Source organism: Anopheles coluzzii, chromosome 2 (assembly GCF_943734685.1).
Source record: "Anopheles coluzzii chromosome 2, AcolN3, whole genome shotgun sequence".
In the NCBI taxonomy this organism is placed as follows: Eukaryota; Metazoa; Arthropoda; class Insecta; order Diptera; family Culicidae; genus Anopheles; species Anopheles coluzzii.
The window spans coordinates 93,424,195-93,448,298 of record NC_064670.1 but is presented as its reverse complement, the minus strand read 5'-3'; the positions used below and the strand labels follow the sequence as shown (position 1 = coordinate 93,448,298).

The 24,104-nt window shown below is 43.4% G+C and overlaps 3 protein-coding genes across 3 annotated transcripts; 1 reads left to right on the top strand and 2 right to left on the bottom strand.

Moving 5' to 3' along the window:
- The first annotated feature begins 92 nt into the window (after positions 1-92).
- On the top strand, positions 93-8,844 carry LOC120950160 (plasma membrane ascorbate-dependent reductase CYBRD1). Its single transcript, XM_040367971.2, has 5 exons — positions 93-313; positions 6,518-6,781; positions 6,855-7,066; positions 7,142-7,296; positions 7,376-8,844. The coding sequence occupies exons 2-5, from the start codon at positions 6,571-6,573 to the stop codon at positions 7,548-7,550; spliced, it is 753 nt and encodes a 250-aa protein (XP_040223905.1). The 5' UTR covers positions 93-313; positions 6,518-6,570; the 3' UTR covers positions 7,551-8,844.
- Positions 8,845-8,847: 3 nt separating this feature from the next.
- Positions 8,848-10,562, bottom strand: LOC120950159 (uncharacterized; the record flags this gene model as incomplete). The annotated part of the gene is made up of 2 exons (XM_040367970.2): positions 8,848-10,306; positions 10,387-10,562. Coding segments are annotated over 2 exons (1,494 nt in total), but the record flags the coding sequence as incomplete, so codon positions are not given.
- Positions 10,563-11,276: 714 nt separating this feature from the next.
- Positions 11,277-21,544, bottom strand: LOC120952063 (uncharacterized). The gene is made up of 2 exons (XM_040371173.2): positions 20,865-21,544; positions 11,277-13,254 (listed from the first exon to the last, which is right to left on the bottom strand). Exons 1-2 carry the CDS (start codon positions 20,878-20,880, stop codon positions 12,182-12,184), a joined length of 1,089 nt encoding a protein of 362 aa, XP_040227107.2. The 5' UTR covers positions 20,881-21,544; the 3' UTR covers positions 11,277-12,181.
- Between the last annotated feature and the right edge of the window lie 2,560 nt (positions 21,545-24,104).

Sequence of the window (24,104 nt, the reverse complement as noted above, 5' to 3'; positions counted from 1 at the left end):
TCCATCGCTTCTTTAGGGGTGGGTTTTTCACCCCGTACCCTGTGCGGAATAAATCAACCCCCCCGATTCGCAGATGTTTTGTGCAGCTTCGCGCTAGCCGCGGTACGCGTACGGCGCTCTCCTGTCAGTCTGTTGCGTTTCGCGTTCCGTGGCTGTATTGCGTACGGCGGCGTACGGAGTTTGCTGTATTTGCGCTTGGGCGAGTGCCGCGAATATCTAAAGCGCGTGAAAAGCGTGACTGCGTGCGTGCGTGCGTGTTGGTGTGTGTGCATTAATTTGGGGCGCAAAAAACACGGCAGGAAGCAAGAAAGAGGTAAAGATAGAGATAGTTCCGTACTTCAAAGAGGGCATTTTATGATGCCCCGTTTTTACAGCTGTTCCAACTGTTGTTGTTTCGGTCGGTGTGTCGGGCCTGGTGGCGAAACTCGATGTGTATGGGTACCAGATGGTAGCAGCGAAGAAAGACATACGATAGTGTTGTTGTGCTGTGTGTGCGCATTTTTCGCATTTATGCTCGATGAGTTCACGGTCCCATTGAACCTGCTTCTTGGTTAAGAATTTTCCACTTTTCCATCACCATGATAGCATAATTGAGCGAACGTGTCTGCGTGGTAATGAATTTTCCATCTCTTGGGGAAAATGGGGAGCATTCCGGAGGAACGAAAAAAACCAACTCCCCACAGTGTGCGTGACAAGTTAACGCAACAGATGACCGAGTTTGCGAACGGGGAAAAAGTTTTGAACAATCAATTTCCAGTGTTTCCTTTCCTTTACCGTATGTGTTTGTTTGTATATTTTTATCCGCAACATCTCCCGACAATCTCTCAACAAGTTGTTGCGCTTTATGAACTGTTGTTGGTTCCGTGTGTGTGTGTCATGGTTATCATGATATTCTTCAATAATTACACAGAAAAACACTTTAACAGGAAAACGATTGCCTTTTCTTCACATTTCCATTTTCTAATCACGTTGTGCATTAGCGGTTTATTAAGCAAAATTAACCTTCCCCGCTTACAATTACGTCTGCATGCAAGAGCGGTTTTTAGTGTATAAAAGATGCTTTCACCTTGCGTTTTTCCTAGCGGGACATATGGAACAAGGCCTCCCAACCATTGCCCCACACTTTTTTTCCCCTAAAGGGCTCTGTGAATGGTCACGCTTGCGAGTTACCACTTACTTGCTGCAGAAGGTTAGCAAAAACGAACGAACGTTAGGTCAAGGAAAGGGCGTGTTGTGTGTGTGTGTGTGTGGCGTGGGTTGACTTTAACCCCAACCCCCCAAGAGAAGTGCGGTGATTGTGTGTATCACACTCGCGTACGAAATGATTGTAGTTGATTTTTCATACGCAAAACAAAAAAGAACGCACACGGGTCACCGTTGTTGTTAATGAGCAAAACTACACACCACAACCACCTCATGGGCAGCTGTGAGAAAACGGAGTGGCATGTTTTGCGTTTTATCGCAAAACCGTTGGAGCCGGTTCGGGTGCTGGTACGTGTTGTGGTCCCTGTGGGGCCGTGGATGAATGTCACGATTTGCACGGTTGTTTGCTAGAAGCTTAGAAGGTGGACGAAAAGGGGAGTGTGGAATGGAGGGGACGTTTGTTTGTGTGCGGAGAGTGTGTACGCTTGTGTGTGCGCTAAGTGCTGGTTAGCAAAGGGAGCACTTAGTATGGATGGGAATTTTATACGGTTTAGCGTGATTGACCAGTTGTGGGAATGAATGGGCAGAATACTAATTGATTTTACTCATATTTTTGATTTATGAGAAGTTTGGTTTTTTGACTAAATAAGTTTTGTTCTATCAAGTTTAGCAGAATAATTTATCTTAAACTATAACATTATAGTTGTTATTTTTAAAATGCTTAATAAAAGCATTCAAACATTCCTCTAAAATATGTCTGGGCGAGTACACGTAAGAAAAGAAGTTCATCTGAGGTTCGAGAAGCTTTTTTATTCGTATTTTGCACGGCTCGGTACACGGCGTCTGCGTAGACCAGTGACAAGGTGCTAGGATTATAATCTAGAGGTTCAGCGATCAAATCTACACGAAATCGATGACCTCGATTTTATTAAAATGGCTTTGTATCACTTTACACTTAATAGTTAGGAAACACAAAATTGAGTTTTTAAAGAAATGTAATGTGTTCTTATTGAAAAACGTTACATTATGCTATTTAACCTCTAATTCTAAAGCTTGTGCAAACAATGCAAAGAAGAGACACAATCTCAACAAATGGGAAATCTTCAATCTTCAAAACGACCTTTACGGTTACTTGTCCTGATAAAAAAATGGCAAATCTTATCATTTACAGACACTTATCATTCAGCTGCGCGGTTTATTACACGTGAATTATATTACCAATGTGGCGTTGTAATGCCTTACACCTTCCAGCAATTACTCAATCCATTTCTACACCACGATAGCAGTAGGTTTCAGGATCGTCTGCCACCATTTCAGCTAGCCTTCCCTTCCCTTCCCTTCCCATTCACCGCAAATCAGGCGAGGGTTGATAGAATTATCAGCAGCAAGATAAAAGAAGGCGCACGAGCAAATGTCAAGTGAGAGCCGGCAGAATGTCTCCCGGGCACGTGCGAACGTGAAAGAATCTGCACCATATAGTGGGTGGTTAGTTGGATTGTTCGTGGGGTGGATGGTGTAGAAGCAACGAACAAAAAAAATGAACCAAAAGTGTTCTTTATCTTTCACTTATGACGTGTGTGCTGAGTGAGCTAGCTATGAGCTATGTCTGATGTGGGGCTTTCGTGATTAGCGGCAACGGTCCACCGGGACATACTCTCAGAGCACGCAAGCAAGCTGACCACAACCGGGGGCGGGGGAGCAGGCATACGGTTGAATGAAAATGGAGAAAAATCAATAAAAAGACATGCTTTTAATATTTTACACGGAGCAAATCGTGCAGATTATTTTTAGACCTTTGTGGCCAGGGAAATTGTGTTAGTTGGAATAAATTACGCGACTAACTAAACACCGTACAAAGCAACAGCAAACGGTACGCTCTCGGTTAGGTGGAAGGCAGCTTGCAAGGGTGTGAAATGAGCGGAATTTTGATGTTTAAATAGGCAGTAAAAATAAATAAACCGAAGCAAAACACAAATGCGAAAGAATATGAAAGCAAATTCTCAGTTAATGAGGAACTTTTCCTGTGTACCGGCAATGGCAAAGTAAATGTTTGAATTTTTCCTTCCCAACCACCTTGCAGGCAGCGTTTTTGTGAACGGTTTGAATGCCTCCTACAGTTAATTATTTTATTTGTCGATTTCGCTCGATGGTGTGAAATAATTGTGGGATTGCAGTACGGAGAAAGCCAGAAAGTTGGGTTTGACCAGCACAAGCAAACTCGATAACGACGCCAGCAAGAAGGCAACGCATGGTTTTTTTTTTTTGCTATTTAGTCTATTTAGTCGAAGAAAAGTAAATAGGGAAACTGTATCTTTAATTGCATTAAAAAATAGTAGTTAAATAAATTACATCATTAATTAATCGGCACCATTCAATCAAAACGATCCACCTTGCAGACGGTGCAAAACGGTCCATTTCTGCGTGCAGTAATGTGATCTTTCATTAGAGTCATAGTAGCCATGGAAAAACATCAAAGAAGAATCCGAGCATCCAACCCAACCCATAGGCGCATTGAGGCATGTGTGTGTGTGTCCTTTCACGCTGTAAATGTGAAAGTGATTTAATTTGTCTCTTTGCCATCTTTTATGCTTTGGTGGATGATGGACTCGCAAAACTGAATTAGGTGAATGATGGATGATGGATTTTCTCGGACTGTGACATTGGTGGATTTTAGAAACCGCCTTGAAACGCTAGATGAAATTTTCAACGCCCTGACCATGGGTGGATGACGACACGGTTGACGTAACCGGCTCACACCTACCCACACTTCCTACCTATCTAAGACTTTTTGGTCAACAAATCGTGCCCATTCACTCGAAAAAGAGGGGTGGGGCGGGGGGGGGGGGGAGGGCGACCCTAGAACTGCTTATCAAACGTGTGTCATCGTCAAGTTTGCTCCAAAGCCGGAAGTTTACCCTTCAGAGTAATTCTACGCTTGGGTGGGTCAAGTGCAAGGATGGTTTTGCCGTGGTCACACAAGGTCACTTTCACAAATGAATCATCTGCTTTGCTGAGGCAGTTTTGCTGCCGGCCCTACGGGCCCTACCACAAGAGTTTAAATCAATCAATTGATTGCCGAGCCCTACGAGTGCGATCGATCGAATCAACAATGTACTCCCATTGCGACGGGGACAATAAAAGTGGTTCTAGAAGTCTCAACCGTTCGCTTTAGCGTCGGTAGAGCCTCGATCGATGGTGAACGGATTGCGGAAATGATAGATAGGAATTGGAACACAGCTGTTTGTACAGCTGTTTTATAGTGTTGTAAACTGAGCTGTCTGAGTGTAACGAACTGGCCAAAGATGTTTATCACAGCCACTATTAGCTCCGTGATAGGCACACTACAAGATATAGAAAGGGCTTGCTTTACTTCGATTGTAGATTAGAATTCCCCAATACATATCTGCTGCGGGGATTGGTTCGTTCACCAGAAGTAGAGTCCGTTACTGGAACGAAGCAGGTACTGTATCGATTCTTGGATTGCAACAGGTTTGTGATTCGTTCCTTGACTGAGGCAGGTCTAGGAACAGATCTTGAATTAGAATAAGTTCAGTATCAGTTCTAAGATCGATATGAGTTGGGGATCAGTTTCAAGACTGGTATACATTCAGTATAAGCTCCAGTAACGGTACAAGTTCTTGTAAAGATAACGATCTTAAAGAATTAGTTCTTAGGCCTGTATGGGGCCAGGATATGTTCCAGGACTTGTATGGGTTCAGCATAAGTTCCTGTTCTAGGGCTATTTTGGGTTAAGAAACAGTCACAGAACTGGAATGGGATCAGGATCACTTCCACAAGCGTTATGGAATCGGAATCAGTTCCAGGCCCTTTATAGGATCAAGATCTAAGACTTGTATGGATTCTATGGGAGCAGTTTCAGGACTGCCTGTGCAGGTTCAGGGCTAATTCTAAGATCTATATGGATGTGGGATCAGTTTCAGGACCGAAATGATCTATGTAATGGCTCCAGAAATAATACAGCTTGGGGAACTGTTCTATCATCTGTATGGGGAATCTGTAATGGTTCAATATCAGCTTTAAATCCGGAATGTGTCCAAGATCTATTCCAGAACTATTATAGGATCAGGATCAGTTTCAGAGCCGGTATTGATTCTAGATCAGTGCAAATTCTGTAATGAATTCCGGATCGGTTCCAAGGCTGGTGTAGTTTTAGGACCAAATCTAAAACCTGTGTGTGTGTGTGAAACCAGTTCTAGTACCGTTATTGGATCGGGATCGGTGCCAGGATCGGTGTAGTTTCAGGACCAATTAGAAGATCAGTTTAGCATTGGGATCAATTTGAGGACCGGCGGAAATTATTTTAAAGCTCCAGGATTAACATGAATTTGGTAGTATTTCCTTCTTCTTCTTTTTCTTTGGCTCAACAACCGTTATCGGTCCCACTTGTTGGCTTTCAGTAACTATTGGATAGTCAGTCCTACGAATGGCGGCACGGTGCATTTGGAGCTTGAACCCATACCCATGACAGGAATGTTGTTAAGTCGTACTAGTTAACAACTGTACCACGAGACCGGCTAAGTGTATTATTTACTGTATTTCTTTACTGGACTGATTTTTAATTAGATTTTTTATCTGTTCCTTGGATTCGAGAGACAACGGACTATTAAGTTGTCTTTAAGTATATTATATTGCGAAATTATATTGCATCGCCCTGTAACCGGCCAGAATGAACTAGTTACTAGTAGATACATCTTATCACTTGTGATGTCCGTCTCTAATTACCTCCAAATGACTTGGGTTAATCAAAATGATTCATTTGACATCATAACACCTGATCTCACCAATTTGTTCGGCTTACTCTTTCCCCTGTTTGATGTTAGCGCAAGGCTGTGTGTGTAATTAAACCTCGTGTAATTAAATGCCGATCTCAAGCTCATAACCGTCAACCATGGACAGTGAATATTGTGGGCCGAGCCACTTAGTGTTTTATTGCAGCTTTGCTGCAAACAAACTGCAATCGTAAGCAAAATTGGAACAAATGTGCATCGTTTACCGCTTTCGAGCCGCTTCCACGTATCATGTGTTGGTCATTGGCGGGGGTTTCTGATTTCTTTTCCGTTTGTTTGAGGCTTAGTGTGGCTGTTTTTTTGTTTTGAGTGGTTAAAATGCGTTCAAGGAGATCAAATTGATATTTAATTAAATTAATGAACAAAAAACAAATGATAAAACTCAACTAATGCATGTTTACTGTTCCACCCATGCTCGTGTAACATGGGCTTCGGCTACGATGATTCATTCAAGAACGAACCATTGCTTATAATTAATTTAAATTGATGTATCACGATCGAAAATTATGACTAAATAAGCCTGCCTATTAATGATGCACACACCTATGCTTCCCTTCTAATTATAGCACTTCGTGCACCGTGAAACGTTAACAAACAACCAAAACGCAACGGCCACAGCATGGATAACAGCCCACCGCCACCGTCCGCGCTGAACAACTTCCGCATCCTGTACCTCGTGACGCAGCTGGTCGGCATTACGATCATCATCCTGGTGAGCTGCTGGATCGGCATCCATCTGAACGGGCTCGGCTGGTCCGCCCGTCCCTCAGTTCAGTTCAACTGGCATCCGCTGCTCATGTCCGTCGGCATGATATTCCTCTACGGCAACTGTAAGACTGCTGTCATCGTCTCATGGTATCGGTGGAGCTCCTAATCGGTTTCATGGTTCCTTTTTTTTGGTAGCGATCCTAATCTACCGTGGATTCCGGTACGCACGCAAGAAGCCGCTCAAGATTACGCACGCCACCATCCACGGGGCGGCCTTCATCTTTACCGTGGTCGCACTGGTCGCCGTCTTCGATTCGCACAACCTGGCCAAACCGAACCCGATCCCGAACATGTACACGCTGCACTCGTGGGTTGGACTGTCTGCCGTGATACTGTTTTCGCTGCAGGTAGAGTGCACCTAAAAACCCGCAAGAAAACAAGACAATATTAACTGAATTTTACTTCAAAATATCCTTTTTCAGTATGTGTTTGGATTTGCGGCCTACCTTTTCCCGGGGGTACGTGAGCAGCTGCGCGCCTCCTACATGCCGGTGCACGTGTTTTTCGGCGTGGCTGGATTCGTGATGGCGATCGCGGCCGCACTGCTGGGGCTGCTGGAGAAAGCCATCTTCTCTGTGTAAGTGTTCTGCTTATCCCAGTGTCCTAAGACAACGGCACTAATTGCTAATTACTCATCCTTCCCCACACACACACAGCAAAGACTATTCCGCACTGCCACCGCAAGCCGTACTGATCAACACGATCGGCATGCTGTACATCGTGTACGGTGGGCTGGTCGTGTTTCTCGTCACCGAGCGTCAGTACAAGCGGCACCCGCTGCCGGAGGACGTGATGCTACTGACGCACAGTGCTAGCGTTGGCTCGTCGTAAATGCGCCGGACAGTTTCGACAGTGACAACATCTGGATCTCTCACCCCATTCACACACGCACAGCACAACATTCCAACCCACAAGGTGTACAGATTGGAATCGAATCTAGCGAAGCACCCAATACCCAATCGAAGCATTAAATAGTGTAGTGTTTGACCCATCGAACAGGTGCATTTGTGGCAGAGCCCCGCAAAAGGGCCGCAGAGTACAGCCCTTTACTCTTATCCGAGTGTGTATTATTAGTCATTATGAGAAAACGTGTATATGTATGTGTATGTGTGTGTATATACTTAGCACAAAGTACTTAGCTAAAGTAGAGCGAGAAACAAAAAAGAAGATAAAAAGGGACCCCTTAAAAAGGGGAGCTCCGGCAAGCTCAATACCGTTTAACCCTCAATCCCGTATCGAGAAGCAGTACTTTTGCTGCGTTTTTATTGCTTCAAACAAGGGCAAAAGTAAAGAGCTGCCCTTTACGTTACATTCGAGAAGCGTTACGTGCGAAATGAAATTCCCAAGCTGCCTTTTGGTTGCACTTTTAAGAGAAATAATAGAACCAAAAATACAAACAGGATTTAATGAGATTAAAGCCTGTTCTGTCCAGTACTTTTTATTATATGGTCATGTTGAGGGCTAGTGAAAGACCAAAACTTTGAAAATTGGGTTTGATGACCTCAGATAAGTTGGTGATTAACGATTAAGTGTCGCTTTTAAACAACTACGGGTTGACCTGTACATCATTGTGACCAATAATTATTTGTGTAATTACTCATAATATCCAGTACAAGGATTCCCATGAAGTTTTGGATGCTTTCTTGGGTTTTTTTGTTGATTTACTTTTGTTTTAAATTAGACTCACGATATTTTTACCATTTTCTTAAAATGTTTAGATTCGTTTCTAACTGTATTGATTGTTTTCCAAAAATAAAATGAATGATTGGTTTCAAAAATCATGTAACGATGCCAAAAAATCGTAGGAATGGTTCAAGAATATGAGGAAAGTGGTCAAAGTTGTGAAAAGACTTCAAACATTTTTGGGAACAATCTAAAAATCATTGAAAAACGTTAACAAAACAAGGAAACCTCTTTAATCTCGACAACAATAACAAACGTGCAAACCGAAAATGCTTCTTGGGTTTGAGGCTTACAAGCGTTACGCGTAACGCTTACGCCAACGTAACGTAGAGGGCTACTGTTTTCCTTCCCCGCAAAAAGTATAGTGTACAACCACCCATCCTTACAATACAGACAAAACAGCTACTCTATATTCTAATAAAATCATATTACCAAAACTCAAGCATTAATCGGATGGGCTGTGTAATCTTTCCTGGATCCTTTCAGTGGATCACATTACAAATGCTTCTGAACACTTGTGCGGTTAATCCATTTTGCTTCCAATGAGTGTGAAAATGTTGTCCGGTAACCAGATACTCACAGCCGCTCAACCACAACGATCCTCAGCTGTCTGATACACCATATCAAGCATCTGCCGAGCCAACCGCAACTCGGACGGGCTGTGCAGCGTCGGCGAGTAGAAGTTGGTCCAGCCCTGCTCACTCGCCGGCGGTATCGTAAGCCCTTTCTGGTCGAGCGAATCCTCGTCCCCATCGTCCGGTATGGGGGCGTGTGCACTCCCATCCTCGATGCGCACCGGCAGCAGCTCGATCGTACTATCCGGAAACACGCCCAGCTCGTACAGATACTCGTACAGCGATTGGGACGCTTTGGCGAGCGCGTTCGTCATGTGCAGAAAGCAGGCACGGCTTTGTACAATCTCGGGCCGCTCCTGCAGCGCACTGTACCGGTACGGGCTGAACCAGTACATGAAGCTGTCCCGCGCCCAAAACACAAAGCAACAGTCTCGGCCCACGATCAGCAGCGCGGTGCAGGAGGCAAGAAAGTAGTTCACCATCTCCTCGAAGTGTTTGCGCTGCCGGTGTCCTATCGGCGAGGTACGGCACGTTACCGTATACCCGCCGATCGTGTAGTTTGGTTCGCTTTTGTCGCGCACAAAGCACGCCATCCGTTCGGCTGCTTTCCAGTGCGTTTCAACACGCTTGAAGCAACCGTTCAGTAGCTTATTGTCCCAGGAGCGGGGTTTGGTGCGATCCTGCTGCGCATGGTCCAGCACGTTCAGCCCAATTTCTAGCGACCGTTCCAGGCTCGGTCGTACCAGATAGATGTTACCGTGCAGGATCGCTTCCAGCGAGGAGAGCAGCTTCATCCCGATGGAGCGTTTCATCTTCCACACGATGCGCACCACATCACCTTCCTCGACCGAGTGCAGCACCACGTTGGAAAGGAAGTACTTGGAGCGTTCGGTGCAACCATACGTGTCCTGTACGAGGTTCACCATCAGCTGGGGACAGCTGAAGAACATGAGGGCCGGTTTGTCCTGCAGGCTCGGGGTGTAGAAGTACCAGCCGGTTAAGAGACGGCGTATGAGGAAGAAGTGTCCGTCACACTTCCACACGGCTGCCTTTCCGCGCTTGATGCGCGATAGTGCCTGATGGATGCTTAGGTGAACGTGATCCGACCGGTCCTGCGGTGTTACGAAGCGTCCCTTTACGAGTGTGCTCGAGAGATGAATGTTGTACGTTTTGTCGTTTCGACGGATTGGGAGCTTGGTTTCCAGTGGGGCTTTGGCGATCGACAACTCCTGGGCCACTATTTCGGAGAACGTTTCTGGTGACCATTTCGGGGGTGACTTCAGGATGGTGAACAGATATGCAACGGCGAGATGTTTAAGGATATCATCACTGGTCGCGGGGTATACAAAAGCGGGGAAGAGCGTTTAGTCTGACGTAAAGTTGTTGTAAAAGTTCTTTCCCAACATTACCTGTTGCGATATGATTTAGTGTACGCTGCTGCTCCCCTTAAGATGCCAACCTGTTGCGGTTCGCAAACGTTCGGCTGCAAGCTTTCCCTCACTCCTGGACTCTTGCCAGCGTGTAGCTCCGTTTGACTGGAAACTGCGCAAAAATAAGCATTCGCATCAATCGATTCAAAGATGAAACGTCAGAAAGGGAAGGATTCGTTACTTACATTCCGGCGGTGGTACACGCACCTGTACCCGGTGGCTTTTCTTAACTACGGTGGGAGCAGCGACATCGGCACTGTCCGGTGCTATTTCACTCATAATTTAAATGCGCTTACTTTTTCCCCGATTATTAATGGGATGATAATTTAGAAGTGAAAGTGTAAAATGTGATCTACCCGTAATTTACTGCACAGAACAATTGGACAACTTCATGTAACAGAGTTGCGTAGCAAAGCCTACTGACACCACGCTGGAAAGGGAAATTTGTCATGCGGGGAACCTTACTGAGTGGCTGGCTTTGTGCTTCATTCAGGTCATAGGTTAAGATTATTGAAGGATTTTAATGATTTCGTTTGATATTTGGCATAAAATGAAGATTTATCAACACCATGTGTCGCAAAACTATAATTAAAAATAACGGTCAAATTTAAATTTGAAATTTTTCGCATATATGAAATATTTCACGAAACTTTTCCACCCGCAATGCTTTGGTACCAAAAGCTGCTCCAAGCTTTTACAGTGACGGCAAAAAAGGCGTATGAGTTGATTTATTTTTGTTTTCTTTTTCATTTTGGTACGTTTTTTTCTCATGTTTTTGCGCTTTACACTAACAAATGAAGTAGTTTCTGGCTTTCTTTCGAATACTATTCCACCATCCCTTTCACACCAAACACCCAAGTGAAGAAAGATTGCCAATGAAGAGTAAAATCAGTTGATTATCTTTATTCTATACATGTTTTCCGCATATTTCCCGCTCGGTCCGCCCGTTTTTTTTGTGTGCGATGGTTCTGCTGATCTAGTAGCATCCTAGCCTCGTGTCCGCAATGTGTTCCACACAGGTACACCCCAGCACCAGCACCGGATCCGCTCCGATTGGCACACGCACGCACGCCAAGCTACGCTGGTTTTCCGTTCCCTCCTACTTCACTGGTGCGCTTTGCCCTCCGATGCGTAGTGAGAGTGGTTCTTTATATTTAGTATTTTATTATATATTTCCTTTCCTTTTATTTTTCTGCTACCATCTTGTTCTTCTTTTTTTTTGTTGCATGTTTTCTTATAGTTGGGAGCTTTTTTGTTCTCTAACTTTTATATCTTCATTTACACATTTCCATTTGATTTCCCTTTCTTTTGTGGGAGATTCCTAATAAATAACGTTATGTTTTTTTGCTGCTAAACAACAGTGCTGTGCCTTTGGACTGTACGCACTAAAAATAGATTGGGAGGGAGCGTTGGGTGGGGGAATCTACATCTGTGTTTTAATACTTTTGCTTAGCTGGCGCTGGCGAGACGGGAAGTGTTGTAATTGATAGTGTTGTTTGCAAGTCGCGAGCGTTGTCTTGTGGCGGTTTTTAAGCAAGTACCGCCTACATTGATTCTAGCACGACGATGAAAAGCAAACGAATGCCATATTGTTGATACCAGCCTTGTTGTCGATTGTTGTTGTTGTTGTGTTTCCGAATTCTGTCACACAGAATCAGAATTGTGTGTTTGTTGTGTTTGTAATGAGTTTATCAACAATATAGCATTTTGCTTCTCAGTGGACATCGTCCGTTGGGAGCGAAACTGGCGCCGCAACTCGAAGCGCAGGCACTCACTACTTCTCCACTATGTACAGCGGTACACGTTCCTCCGCCTCGGCCGCTTCCAGTGCGTCCAGCAGCACCCGGTCCGGGTCCTTCTCGAACAGATCGACCAGGCTGGCCGGAAGCACCTCCGGCAGCTGGGCCGGACTGCTGGTAGCGTTCTGCTCCTCGGCGACCGTTCGCGACCCGGTACCGTTTCCCGATCGGCCAAAGCGCATCAGATTACCGGCCCGCCCGAAGCGCATCAGGTTCGGACCGGCACGGGCCGCCCGGCCAAACTCGTGCGCGCTAGCGAGCAGTGCAACCGCGGGTTCGTCGCTTGCCCGCCCGAAGCGCATCAAGTTTCCGGCCCGGCCGAAGCGCATGTATCCGGATCCGGTCGAGCGCCGCTTGCCAAAGCGCATCAGATTCTTCGGCGAGTCGCGCCGTATGTAAAGGATTTGCTTCGGTTTAATCTGTTCACCCGATTCCGACAGGCCCGTGCTTTGCATCTCCTCCGACGCGCCCAGTCCAGCGTTCCGTTTGGTTGCGGCGGCCGGTTCGTCGCCAGCTGCGCCCGCATTCGGTTGCGGTTCGAGCTGCTCGGTCGAGGTGGCGTACTCTTTGCTTAGCTCGTCCTCGCGCACCAGCGCTGCTGCGTACGGTCCATCACGCCCGAAGCGCAGAAAGTTCCGATCCGGCCGGCCGAAGCGCATCAGATTGGCACGCGTTTGGCGGGCGACCGTCTTGTCCGTGCGCCCGAAGCGCATAAAGTTCTTGTCGAGTGCACTGCGCCGGCGGGTTTGAATGTCCGCCTTGGCGCTGCGCTTGATGGCCGCACTCCACGGATAGAGCGGGGACCATTCGCCCAGCAGTTCGGAGGACGAATCGTCCAGCGCGAGCCGGTGGCCCCCGTTCAGCTCGCCGCCGGCCGCCGCCAGCTCGACGAGCGAGTCATACTCGGCGTGGGAAAAATAATTGCACGATTTACACACGACGATGGCGAGAAATAGGTAGAACTTCATTATGCTGCTATTGCTGGTTGTGGTGGTGCTTCTCCTGCTGCTTCTCCTGCTACCGTTGCTGCCGTTGCTGCTTGAGTGTTCTGGTTTGGTGAAAGGAGAAAGAAACAGAAATAAACTCATGAGATAAATTGCACTATCACAACACTGGCGGAAGAACTAGCAAAAAAACACGATACGGTTCTCCCAACGGGGGAATGGCGAGCGGGATTTTTATGCTGGAAAAGTGCACCACCACCGGAACGGAAGCGCAAAAGTGGGCGATTTGGAAAATTTCTCACTTCCGAGACGGGAGCAAACTCCCCGCGTTCCTATTGTTCGCTCCTGAGGGCGGCAACCGCAAGAAGCTCACAGCTCGCCCCCCAATGTTCGACAACGACGGCCGACGGCAAGAGAAAAGGGTTTTGCAAGCGGAACGGGAAGTGAGAAGATAAATTTGAATTTAATTATGGGCATAGCCGGTTTAGTAGCGCGGGTTTGGTGTAGTGTTTTGCTGCGCTGCGCCCACCGGGCACCCGAGTTTGCCCGTGTAAGTTGTGATTGTCTCGTAACTCGTTCTTGCTGCGTCAGCCTGCAGGAAGCCAATTGTTGCGTACGGAGCGCTGGCGTTGTTAATGTGCAAAAGAGTTGAGTTTTGTGGTGTGTACCGATTTCTTTTAGCTTTTCTTTTGAGAGACGTGCTATTTGTTGAGCTCGTCTTAAAAGGGTGCTTTAATTTGTAAGACTATGATGTAAATTGATGTAATAGTAGAGTTTTCAGCTGTTTGATTTGAAAAAATAAATGTTAAGGGCATGAACTTAATCAGTGGAAATCGTCACTCTCGGTACCGGTTTCAAACTCATTAACTGTTTCTGTACACTCACGTTTCAGTCAGTAAAAATGTACTCCTATTCTCCTTAGCGCCTGAATGTATGTAAGCTATGTATTAAGCTTAATAAAATCTATAATATTGAGCTGTATATTTTGCATACCGTTTCGCGCTTTTGGTAATCAGCTGAGAAGGTTAAACATAAATTAAAACTAATTCAAATAAATTAAAAATAGGGCAATGCAAATGAAAACCCGTTGCACGTACCCTTAAAAACTGTACACAGGATTGGACTAAAAGAATAAAAAGTTAAACTTTTTGTGATCCACATTGTAGAGCAATAGTAAAGATTTAACTTAAATTCCTGTTTTAATAATGTATGTTTGTGAGCAATACGGCCTTTTTGGATCGTTACTCCTGAATTAAAAAAAAAGTTTGTTTGTGAATCGTTTGAAAATATTAATATCTTTTTGAAATGTTTCAAGAATCATGCTTTTTTTTCGAAAAGAATAAAAATGTATCGAATCAATATATTGCATACATCAAGCCACTTTGAAAGGTGGGATTGGGTTAATCTATACTTATACAATTTATCTTCGCCGCAAACTTAATAATGCTTAAAAATTGTATGTTTGTATACTTTAAGGCGCTTACTAGAGCTGTGTGCTTTATAATAACGTTCGCAAAATAATAATGACTGTTGCTTATTTTTTATTTTAGTTTTACAAACCATTGAACAGATCCATTAAATAACTTAAGTTGTACATTAAATGGGAATTTTGAAAATAAAAACGAAGAAAGCAAGAAAAAGGTTATAGAAAGAAAGTCATGCAAAATGTCTACCTTTAGGCGTTTTGTAATTGTCTGTGGTTGCTCGGTCGCAATGCCTTATTTATCGCAAAACGCCTAGAGGCACGCAATCCGCACGACAAAGGATTTTATTTCAATTTTATGCTGCTATATTATCATTTAAAATGGTAAATTTTAAGGTGTAAGTAACAATTTAAAAATTATGATCGCTCTCTTACGTTGATAGCATTGCAGACCTTAGAGTAATTAATTATCAAACCCAAGAAACCATGCTTTCAATAAATCTCGACTAGTTTATTTCCTGGAAAGTTATGTTTTCTTTGAAAACAACATTTCAGTTTCTTGAATAATTGCTGATGGTTAAGTAAAAGGAAATAAAACATCTTTTCGAACTTTTTTGCAACTTTGCTATGATTGAGAAGCAATAAATCAGAACACTACCGGCTAGCACTAAAACTCGTACGAACTAATTGCTGTCACACTCATGGCTTTTTCATCCTCCACGCGCTCCAAAACTTAAATTAAACCGCGTCCCGTACGTGAGAAAGGTGAAAAGAAAGTTTTCCCACATTTCTTGCAGCACATTTATTAGTTCAAATGTGCTGGTACTGATTGGTGTTAGCAATTGACAAACGTGCTCACACTTTATCTTAGCGAATGAAGAATAATACATCGAATCGCTCTGTGGCGCACCTCGCCACTAGACACATTTCACCAGAGAGTCTGTGTGTTTTACAACACTTTGAATATCAGTTTCGTCTATTATTAGCAGCTTTACCGATGAAAAACCTCGAAGGCATTATAGGGGGAAAAAACAACCAAGCACTCCCAATGCTATGCGTTCTTACGTCAGCCACCGTACGATGTGGAATCTTTAAACGAGGCGTGCAACCGAAAACCACGTGGTCGTGGAAACGTGGCGGTTGGCGAATAATCGAAAACGTCATCTAAAACCTGTGCAGCACTTCAGGAGCCGTCGGTCCCGGTGGGATAGAAAAACAATCCGGTATTCGCTCTCTTGCGTACTACCGTGCAGCACCCGCTGTAGGTCGTTTGATCTTAAGCTGGGTTGCTTTTTTTGTATGCAGACACCAGAATAACAGCGCTTCTTCCTTGCTTGTGATTCCGAGGAATCAGGTGTAACAGGTGGGTTTTCGATGAACATTGAGGTAGATGGTGGGATGGTACAGGAATATTCCGATTTCGGTGTTATGTGCAAGAGTGTTTGCTTGCTTTCGCTAGCTTTACTTCAGGTGCTGTGCTGAGAGGGGGGAGATATGGTACAGTTTTTGCTCTTTTCCTGTTCAGGCTGTGAACGATGCATTGAGGTTGCTTCGTTTTTGTCTGCCATTTCAAGGTCCTGCGGGCAGTTTGGTTCTAGAAATAAGTCAAATTGATACTCAGAAATTTCCTTTTATTTCACACTTTTTTACAAGCTGTTTCTATCAGCTTTTTTAATTTAAAAATTAAATTAAGGTAACTGATACCTTTCGAGAAGATAAACGAAACAGCTCCTTGCGAATATATTTTTTTAAACTACACTCAATTCTAGCGGAAACACAAGTTGCTTAAAAAACAAAGCGTGGAACATTCAACAACAGCTATGACAGCTCGTATTCATTTCAAATAATGATAAAAGTTTCACCGTGAATTGGCCTCACTATGTGAGTTTTTGTGCTGTCCCAATGCTGCACATTTTCAGCTGACATGGAACAAACAGGAAACGATTGCTTCGAGCATAGGAAAAACTTTTTCCACGTCATTTCACGCATCAAGGTTAGATGTTTAGAATGTTCCAAAAGATTGAAAGTAGGGATGTTGCGTGCGTGTTTGTGCGAGTATTTTTAAATTTAGAGATTTGAAATAATTTTTGCAATTCTATTTTATGAATCTTTAGTTTAGGTTGTCTATTCCTTAAAAAAATAATGAATTTCAAATTTTCCATTGGTTCGTCAAAAGCGAAAGTTTCTCTATGAAAAGCCTTTCTAAACGCCTAAATGTATGCAATGTAAGAATTTATCATCATTTTTAAGTAACGTTGATGTTGGTATTGATTACCAATGCTAACAGAACAGAATTTTTGCAACAATAAATCAATGTTTAATCGAAACACTGGCAATGAAGGCAAATGCGTCACACGGCTTTTAGCAGACGTCTCGTAGTCCAGACGACGGTTTCACTTGCGAGCAGTGATACCGTCGGTGGTCGCGAGAAGGTCTATAAAAAGATGTAAATATTGTGTTTCCCTGGACGTTTCATATTTTGTGACGTTTTTGCTGTGGGAATATTATCTCGGCCGGCCACTATTTCAAACCTTATCGGGAAAGATGGTCAGACGAGTTATGCAACCACTGTACAAATAAACCGCCTACAGATATGCAATTTGCAACACTGGTGATGCAATTTGTAACATTTTTAATTGCTTAGTTTACCGTTTTAAGGTTAAACAACTGATTTAGCTCTTTTCTGTTCAAGAAAATAATAAAATTCGTTATTATGAATTTTATACAATACATTTTCGTCCTTTTAAAGAAATGCTGCCTAAATTTTGATGTCAAAATAACGAATATTCTTTTTGTAGCCAAATGAACAACTACATATGCTATTCAGTTACCTTCATCAGCAAAACTTGTAATTTATTATGAATGCTTCAATTAACTGATTACTAACAGTTTCATGTATGTCTCGCAGCAAATCGGAGATATTCATTCGTACTCAAAGGTATAGTTTCCCAGAAACCTCCTTTTGCACAATACGGACATAATATATTCAATGCCAATGAGAGGTTTGGACTGCCGCATCCATCAAATTGGCACTCTTTTTCCGTTCTTTTAGACACATTTAATTAGACAAGATAGCCAGAACCAGAACTTTTATCATGTAGACTAACTATCGTATTGGCCTAAGTATAGTCTGACAATGTCCCACAAGGCCAACACAGCAATAAAAAAACGCTTCATATTTGATTGCTTAAAGTAGCTTTTCCCTTAAGAGATTCCATTCGTCTCGCGGTTATTAAATAGATAGGGAATCTGTTCGCTTGCTGTGCTTACTCGCCCTCAAATTAGGCCCATAAGCATGAATGAATGAATGAGGGTCACTGTTCGGAGCCCGGCCTGGCGCAAAGATATCATCATCCAGCAGCCTCATCTAGTCCGGTCACGGATTACGAATCACTGTGCTAATCTGCTAAAACCCTGTATCGCTGCCTTCCCGCGGGCGTTCTTCCTCGTCCGTGTTTTCGTCCCTCGTCCGGCACGGTAGGGACGTGCGTCAGCCGGAAATTGGACACAATTTTTAACGGCTTTTCCCAAACCAAAAACGGGCAAGGAAAACAGCGAACCGTTTCACTCTCGCTCAACTACAACCAACTGTGAAGCACTGTGCATATTTGGATTCGTGCTGGCCAACTGGAGCAGCAGCACGGTGACGCCACGATGTCCAGCTGTCTGTTGAGCGCGTGAGCGAGAAATGCATCTTACCAAAAAAGAATAAAATTAGAAGCAAGCGTGTGCGTTTGCGAAACGCGGGGTAGCATTTCCGTTTGAACCGCTGCCAACGGAGTTGCAATCAATAAATCATTCACAGCCCTACACACACTCACACACACACAGGCTCCGTAGGTTGTCACTGTTTCGGGGAGAAGGCAATAGGAAAGCAGAAGCAGGAAAAATATTAGACCGGAACCGATCGAACACACCGGCGCTCGGGTTGTTTTGGAGGAGCTGTTTGAGGGTTTCTATTTGGAGGTGACGCATCCTGTGACGATTCACCGCTGGAGGTCATATTATTTTGCTCATAATGAGGGGTAAAGAGTGGGACTTCTAGTAGATTGACACCACTGAACGAAGACAAAACAAAAGCATCTGATTTGGATGATCATTCCAGGATAATTTCGGGAGTCTTAATGGCGAGAAGCGAAAGTGGAACAGCAACTATCTTCCCTTGTAGTTCAATGACCCAGAAGAACTCAGTTTTGATTACACCTTGTTGTGCAGATACATTGAACATTAAATTCATGCATTGTGTGTGGAACAAACAAACAAAGTGCTTACAGTGCATTTAATTTTTTTGGAATTGATCGAAATCTTCATTCAAACAACGAGAACTGGATTCAAACATCCAACTGTTAATCATTCTTCCTGACGTTGATTTGGCTTTACTCTAATATTTTATCATACTAGGTTTCAATTTTGCGTATTGACTCATTTTTTCATTTTGTTTTTAAACTATTTTCTTTGAATTTTAGGGTTAAAGAAGCAGCAATGGTCGTGATACTTATTTCTTAGGCATTTTAGGCTTTACTTTAGGTCACAGTTGTTGCGGTTTAATTGTGACCCTAATGTATACATTTTTGACAGTGCGTACCAATTTTTAACTCCAACGTACCTATTTTTGTCTGTAAGTCTACACATTTTGAGATTTATAGGACATTTGTAGGAATCATGCAAAATTTACGAGGTTTTTGAACAGATTTATAATAACTTCAATATGATATTATTTTATTTTTTTACAAACATCGTGTAATTTGTTTGTTTTTATTGTGAAAAAACGAATCAAATTCAATAAATTCTCAACGCATTGTTTACACTTGAAAAATATATGCCAACTTTTTTCATATCATTAAATCTACCAAAATTGGCATAAGGATTGTTATATTTTAAATTCTATCAAATAAATTACAGGTATTTCCCAATACACGCTATTAATGCAGACCGGAGGCTATCGCATATCTCGAATATCCGCGTATATCGAGTTTCGAGGTTTTCAGTGCAATTATAGCGAATTCAAGTGTCATTTTGCTTGAAACCATAGGTTTTAGCCTCTAAATTAGTTATTTGATGCGATTCCATATAAAGATTACAATTTGGAACCTTTTAAATTGGCTTTTAAAAATCAAACTAAAGCTTTTCATTTTGCATTTGACAATTGATGTGCCAAATCAATAAAATTTGTTCGAAGAACTGTCAAATTTAGAATATTGCGTACAACGAAATCTCGTCATCGAGTACGACGTATATTGGGTGGAATACCTGTACTTAATCGAAATTGAATGATTTTGGAACACACAGTTTTAGACCGTAGGTAAAATTTTGTAAACAAAATAATTGACTTACAGGCAAAAACTGATGCCTTAGAGATAAAAATAGGTGTGCTAGAGCCAACATTTTGCGGCACCGACTGTATATTTTGAGTGTGGCGAATAACTATACATAGCCCACAAATAGTTTCTGAAGCTTCATGAAGTGTGATGTAGATTTATTTTCACCATCTTACACAGACTGAAACTATCACTTTCAAAGTATGTCGAAAGGATTTAGCCGACGGCGATGAATGTTTAAAAAATATATAATGACTGCAAACGAAAATTCCAAAAGCCTTTTAATATTAACATCAACCATCAAAATTTCCTAGATGGTTTGTTGGCTTGTGGTTTGGTCTGATTTTTGTGTGTAATTTTATAAGTTCTTGAGCTTAACAGTTTTAAAGACATATATTTTTTATCCAGTTTTAGTTGTCCTTTTTTAACACTTTTTAGCACTTTTTTACGCTTTTTTACCAGGTTGTATGCATAATTTAACACCTTTTTAATGCACTTTGAGCGGTTCTTCCTCGTTAAGTACAGTCATAAAAATAGTTCGAGGATAGTGCTTGTCTACATCCACTGTGCGGCCCCTATCCACGATTGCTTTCCTCAAGGATATGCGTCCCGAATTTCTTATGTAAACGCGAAACTCTTCACGGCTTCCCCTTTTAGCGTAAGCGTAGGGGAAAGAAATTTGGGAGCAAGCCAATAATATCTCCAACCACGTTGGACGAACGTAACCAACGTACGCTGTCCTCAAGCTGTTAGCAAAGATTGTAAAAATGCTGTCAACGGCCAATTAAGACGCGGGCGAAATATTTCTGGGCACAATCTGCGCGGAGGAGCTTTTGGGAGTTAAGCAAACAGTAAAACTGCGAAAGGAAATGCGAGCGAGCAGGAAGGAGGTTCTATGGCGATGGGTGGGGACGAAAGACGCATCATGTTATTTATCTATTTATTGTCCTCCGGGCATATCTTGCATGTTTACCAGCACGTGGACACATTTCGCACGATCCTCCGATTACGTCGGTCCTGGGTACGCGAAAATGGAAACTCCGTTGCAGTGCTCCGTCCGTCGAAAGGTGTACATTTGATGATGGGCGAGAGGGAGAGAGACAGGGATTGGGGAGTAGAGGAAGGCAAGTAAGTGTTTCGGAGGAAGAGAGGAAAAGGAAAGAGGACACTCTTGATCCAGTAAGCAGATTTCGTATGCACCGGAACTTGGTTCACTTGCGACACAATCACTCCACCAGAAGACACCTCAGCGAGGCGCTAAAGGGATTTGTTTCATTCTGATCCCTTTTCTGACCAACTGCATAAACAGCACTGTTTGTACACTTTAGAAAAAGCTTTTGCACAACACTTTACACCCAAATTTGTAGATCACCAATCTCTTAATACTGTCATCTGTGCCCCTGTGCCTTACAAAATTACACTGTTCCGCAACGGCTCGGCACCGAAGGCGCGTTCGCCTGCGATGGAGACGTCAAGTCTACTGATTGCAACGACTCGCACGAACCACGTGCAAACGCGCAACGGTTTTTCGAACGCTTCTTCACCGCAACAGCCACTCTCACGCTCGCTCTCCCTGTGCGCGGGCTGCTGCCCGCTATTTTTCCGGCCTTTTCCGCGTTTGCGATGCTGTGCGACACTGAAAGCGGTACCGACGCCTTCGTGGCTTTTTAACTCATCGTGACCGCCAGCTGCCAGCACTAGTGGCGCTGGATCGGGTCGTGGTCGGGTCGGTAGGATAGCAAAAAAAAAGGAAAAAGCAAAGCATCCCTTCGTGTCTGTTGCGTATGCGTGTACACAAGCAACCCACACGCACGCACACACACACACACGCACTCCGGAATTGCACGAAGTCAAGTTCGTCGTGCGAAAGGGTCCAACTAGTAGGTTTTTTATTTATTTTTATTTTGGCCTTTTAGTTTATTGCTTGGTGGTTGATAGCATCCGCGAGAAAGAGACAGAATTAGGCATCCTTGTTACTGTAGTTGAGAGTATTGTTCAAAAGGACATTTTTCCCACGCTCGAGCAGGAGCTTTTTCCGATCTTCCCGAACAGATGATCGTTTCTCGCCAACGATCGTGAGACGTTCGGTTGTGTTGGTGTGTGTGCTGCATGAGTAAGCACTCTAGGAACGTCGAATAATGGAGACGGTGACGTAGGAGCATTCTTTTGAATAAAGGTATTTTGAACATACAAAACAAAACGATAACACAAACCGATTCCAAACCAAACTTCCAAAGCTTTTGTGAAGTAATGAATCATCCTCCAAAGTTTGTGGCAATAAGAAAAAAAAATCGACTTTCGCTCCGTAAGTGTAAGTAAACCATCCACCAAGTGGTGCTATAATGACCCCGTTATCATCTGCCAGTGCAAATGGGCAAGAAGCTTTCCGGAGGGGGTGTTGTTCCACTGCAGGCACTAAACACCCACGGTACCGAAACCTTGCGCCGCGCGCTAGCTATAGGAAGTTGCAGTTGCATACTTTCAGGCGCCAGCGAGACAATACCGATATGGCCCCAAACTCGACGACTCGGTTTGCCCACCACTTTTCGGTCGTGGGATGCTGTTTTTTAACGGCAGGAAGGGCAACGGAAAGGCAACATAAAAACGGAACCCAGCTTCCTGCGCTCCAGGAAGTGCTCGGGAGGGCTGTGTGATGGGTATTATGTTTGGGTTTTGGGGGTGGGAAGTACGCGTCACACGTACGGGACCGGGCATTCCAGCCGGAGGCCATGTGCGTTTGTGGAATGGTTTTAATGCAGATCTCAATAAAAATGGGATTTGACTTTTGAGGAGGAGTGGTGAGGGCGGGCGGTTTCTGATTGTCGTCCAGCACTCGTAGCCCATTGCACAAGAATTATTGGGCATCGATTGATTCTCGGGGACGCAATAAGCTGCCCACAGGCTAGCCGGTGCTGGGTAAATGATGTGCTGGTTGTGGGGTATTGGCATTTCAAGGGGATTTTTTTCTGATTGGTCGATGTGTAGGATGTGAGGAAGCAGACGATAGCTTTATGACTTATTTGCAGCAAGTTACGAAAGATAGTGGCATTTGTGTGAAGAGAATTTTTGAAAAGGTTTTTTATTTAGATTAACATAATAACGGCCATACTTTCCTTTTTTTAAAGATAACTTTTGATAAAACTAATACGCTAATGTGTATCACAGTATATCTTGAAACGCCTAAATGTATGCAACAGATTGCTTGCTTTGCTTTTGTTTTATTTGTTAGCTACTACATTGTGCGGAAGTTATGATGTTTATTGAGTGTTAATAAATGGTTTTTTTCTACATGTAATACTAAATTTACATTTCAACTAAAATATTCGAAGACAATCAAGCAATTAGAATGGGATGTATGTTCCTATAAAATAATTGATGAGTGAAATGAACAATACAGATAAAAAATTAAAAACTTTAGACAATAATATAAATCTAAAATTATCCCCAAGCTTATGACGATCGACCCAAAACAGAATAGCATAGAACATGCCAAAAATACTTCTCATGCAGCTATTCTTTTAGCGTGATTCAGAAACAGAACACAAACGTATCGCTTGACAAAAGGGAACTTTCCATTACTGTTTGGTAACTGTTCACTCCCTTCAGCCGACAGCACACACAAACACACACACACACACACACTGTCTGACTGATGAATAAGTCTACCGTCTGACGAGTCGGGCTAGCCGCCCCTGAGAACGATTCATCTGAGCCAACGTTCCCTTGGTCGCGACTCTCGACATACTTTAGGCGGGGCCGCCGCCAGTGACTCAGTGAAAGCGGCGATGTTTATTTCCATTTATCAATGGCAGTTCAAGATGCCGGGAAAGGTATCGGTAAGGCCGAAAGAGCCTAGAAACAAAAGACTAGGCAGCATAATAAACTGTTCCCCCACTGGGTGGATTTTGAAGCCGGTTGGTTGAGAGGCGGAGAGTAGGGCAATGGAATCTCGTGGGCTTCGTGATTGTGAAATTAGGAAAACGAGCCGCAGGGTTAATAAATAAAAATAATTGAAAAACATAAGCAAGAGCAACGGGAAGCAAGATGGACAAATGGTAAGGCGAAATAATAATAATCGACTCCGCAGCGGAAAGCGGAATTTTTAGGATAGGAAGTAAAATAAACAGTGAAAAACAAAACAAAGAGGAAAAGGAAAAAAGTGTAAAGTGTATTGCTTGGTTTGTTGAATGTCGTAGAAATGAATCAAAAGTTG

What these genes read in the sequence shown, in the direction of transcription:
- LOC120950160 (XM_040367971.2), top strand. Translation starts at nt 6,571, where the DNA reads ATGGATAACAGCCCACCGCCACCGTCCGCGCTGAACAACTTCCGCATC. An exon ending in GATATTCCTCTACGGCAACT is followed by an intron (nt 6,782 to 6,854) that starts GTAAGACTGCTG and finishes TTTTTTTGGTAG; the next exon opens with CGATCCTAATCTACCGTGGA. An exon ending in GAGAAAGCCATCTTCTCTGT is followed by an intron (nt 7,297 to 7,375) that starts GTAAGTGTTCTG and finishes ACACACACACAG; the next exon opens with CAAAGACTATTCCGCACTGC.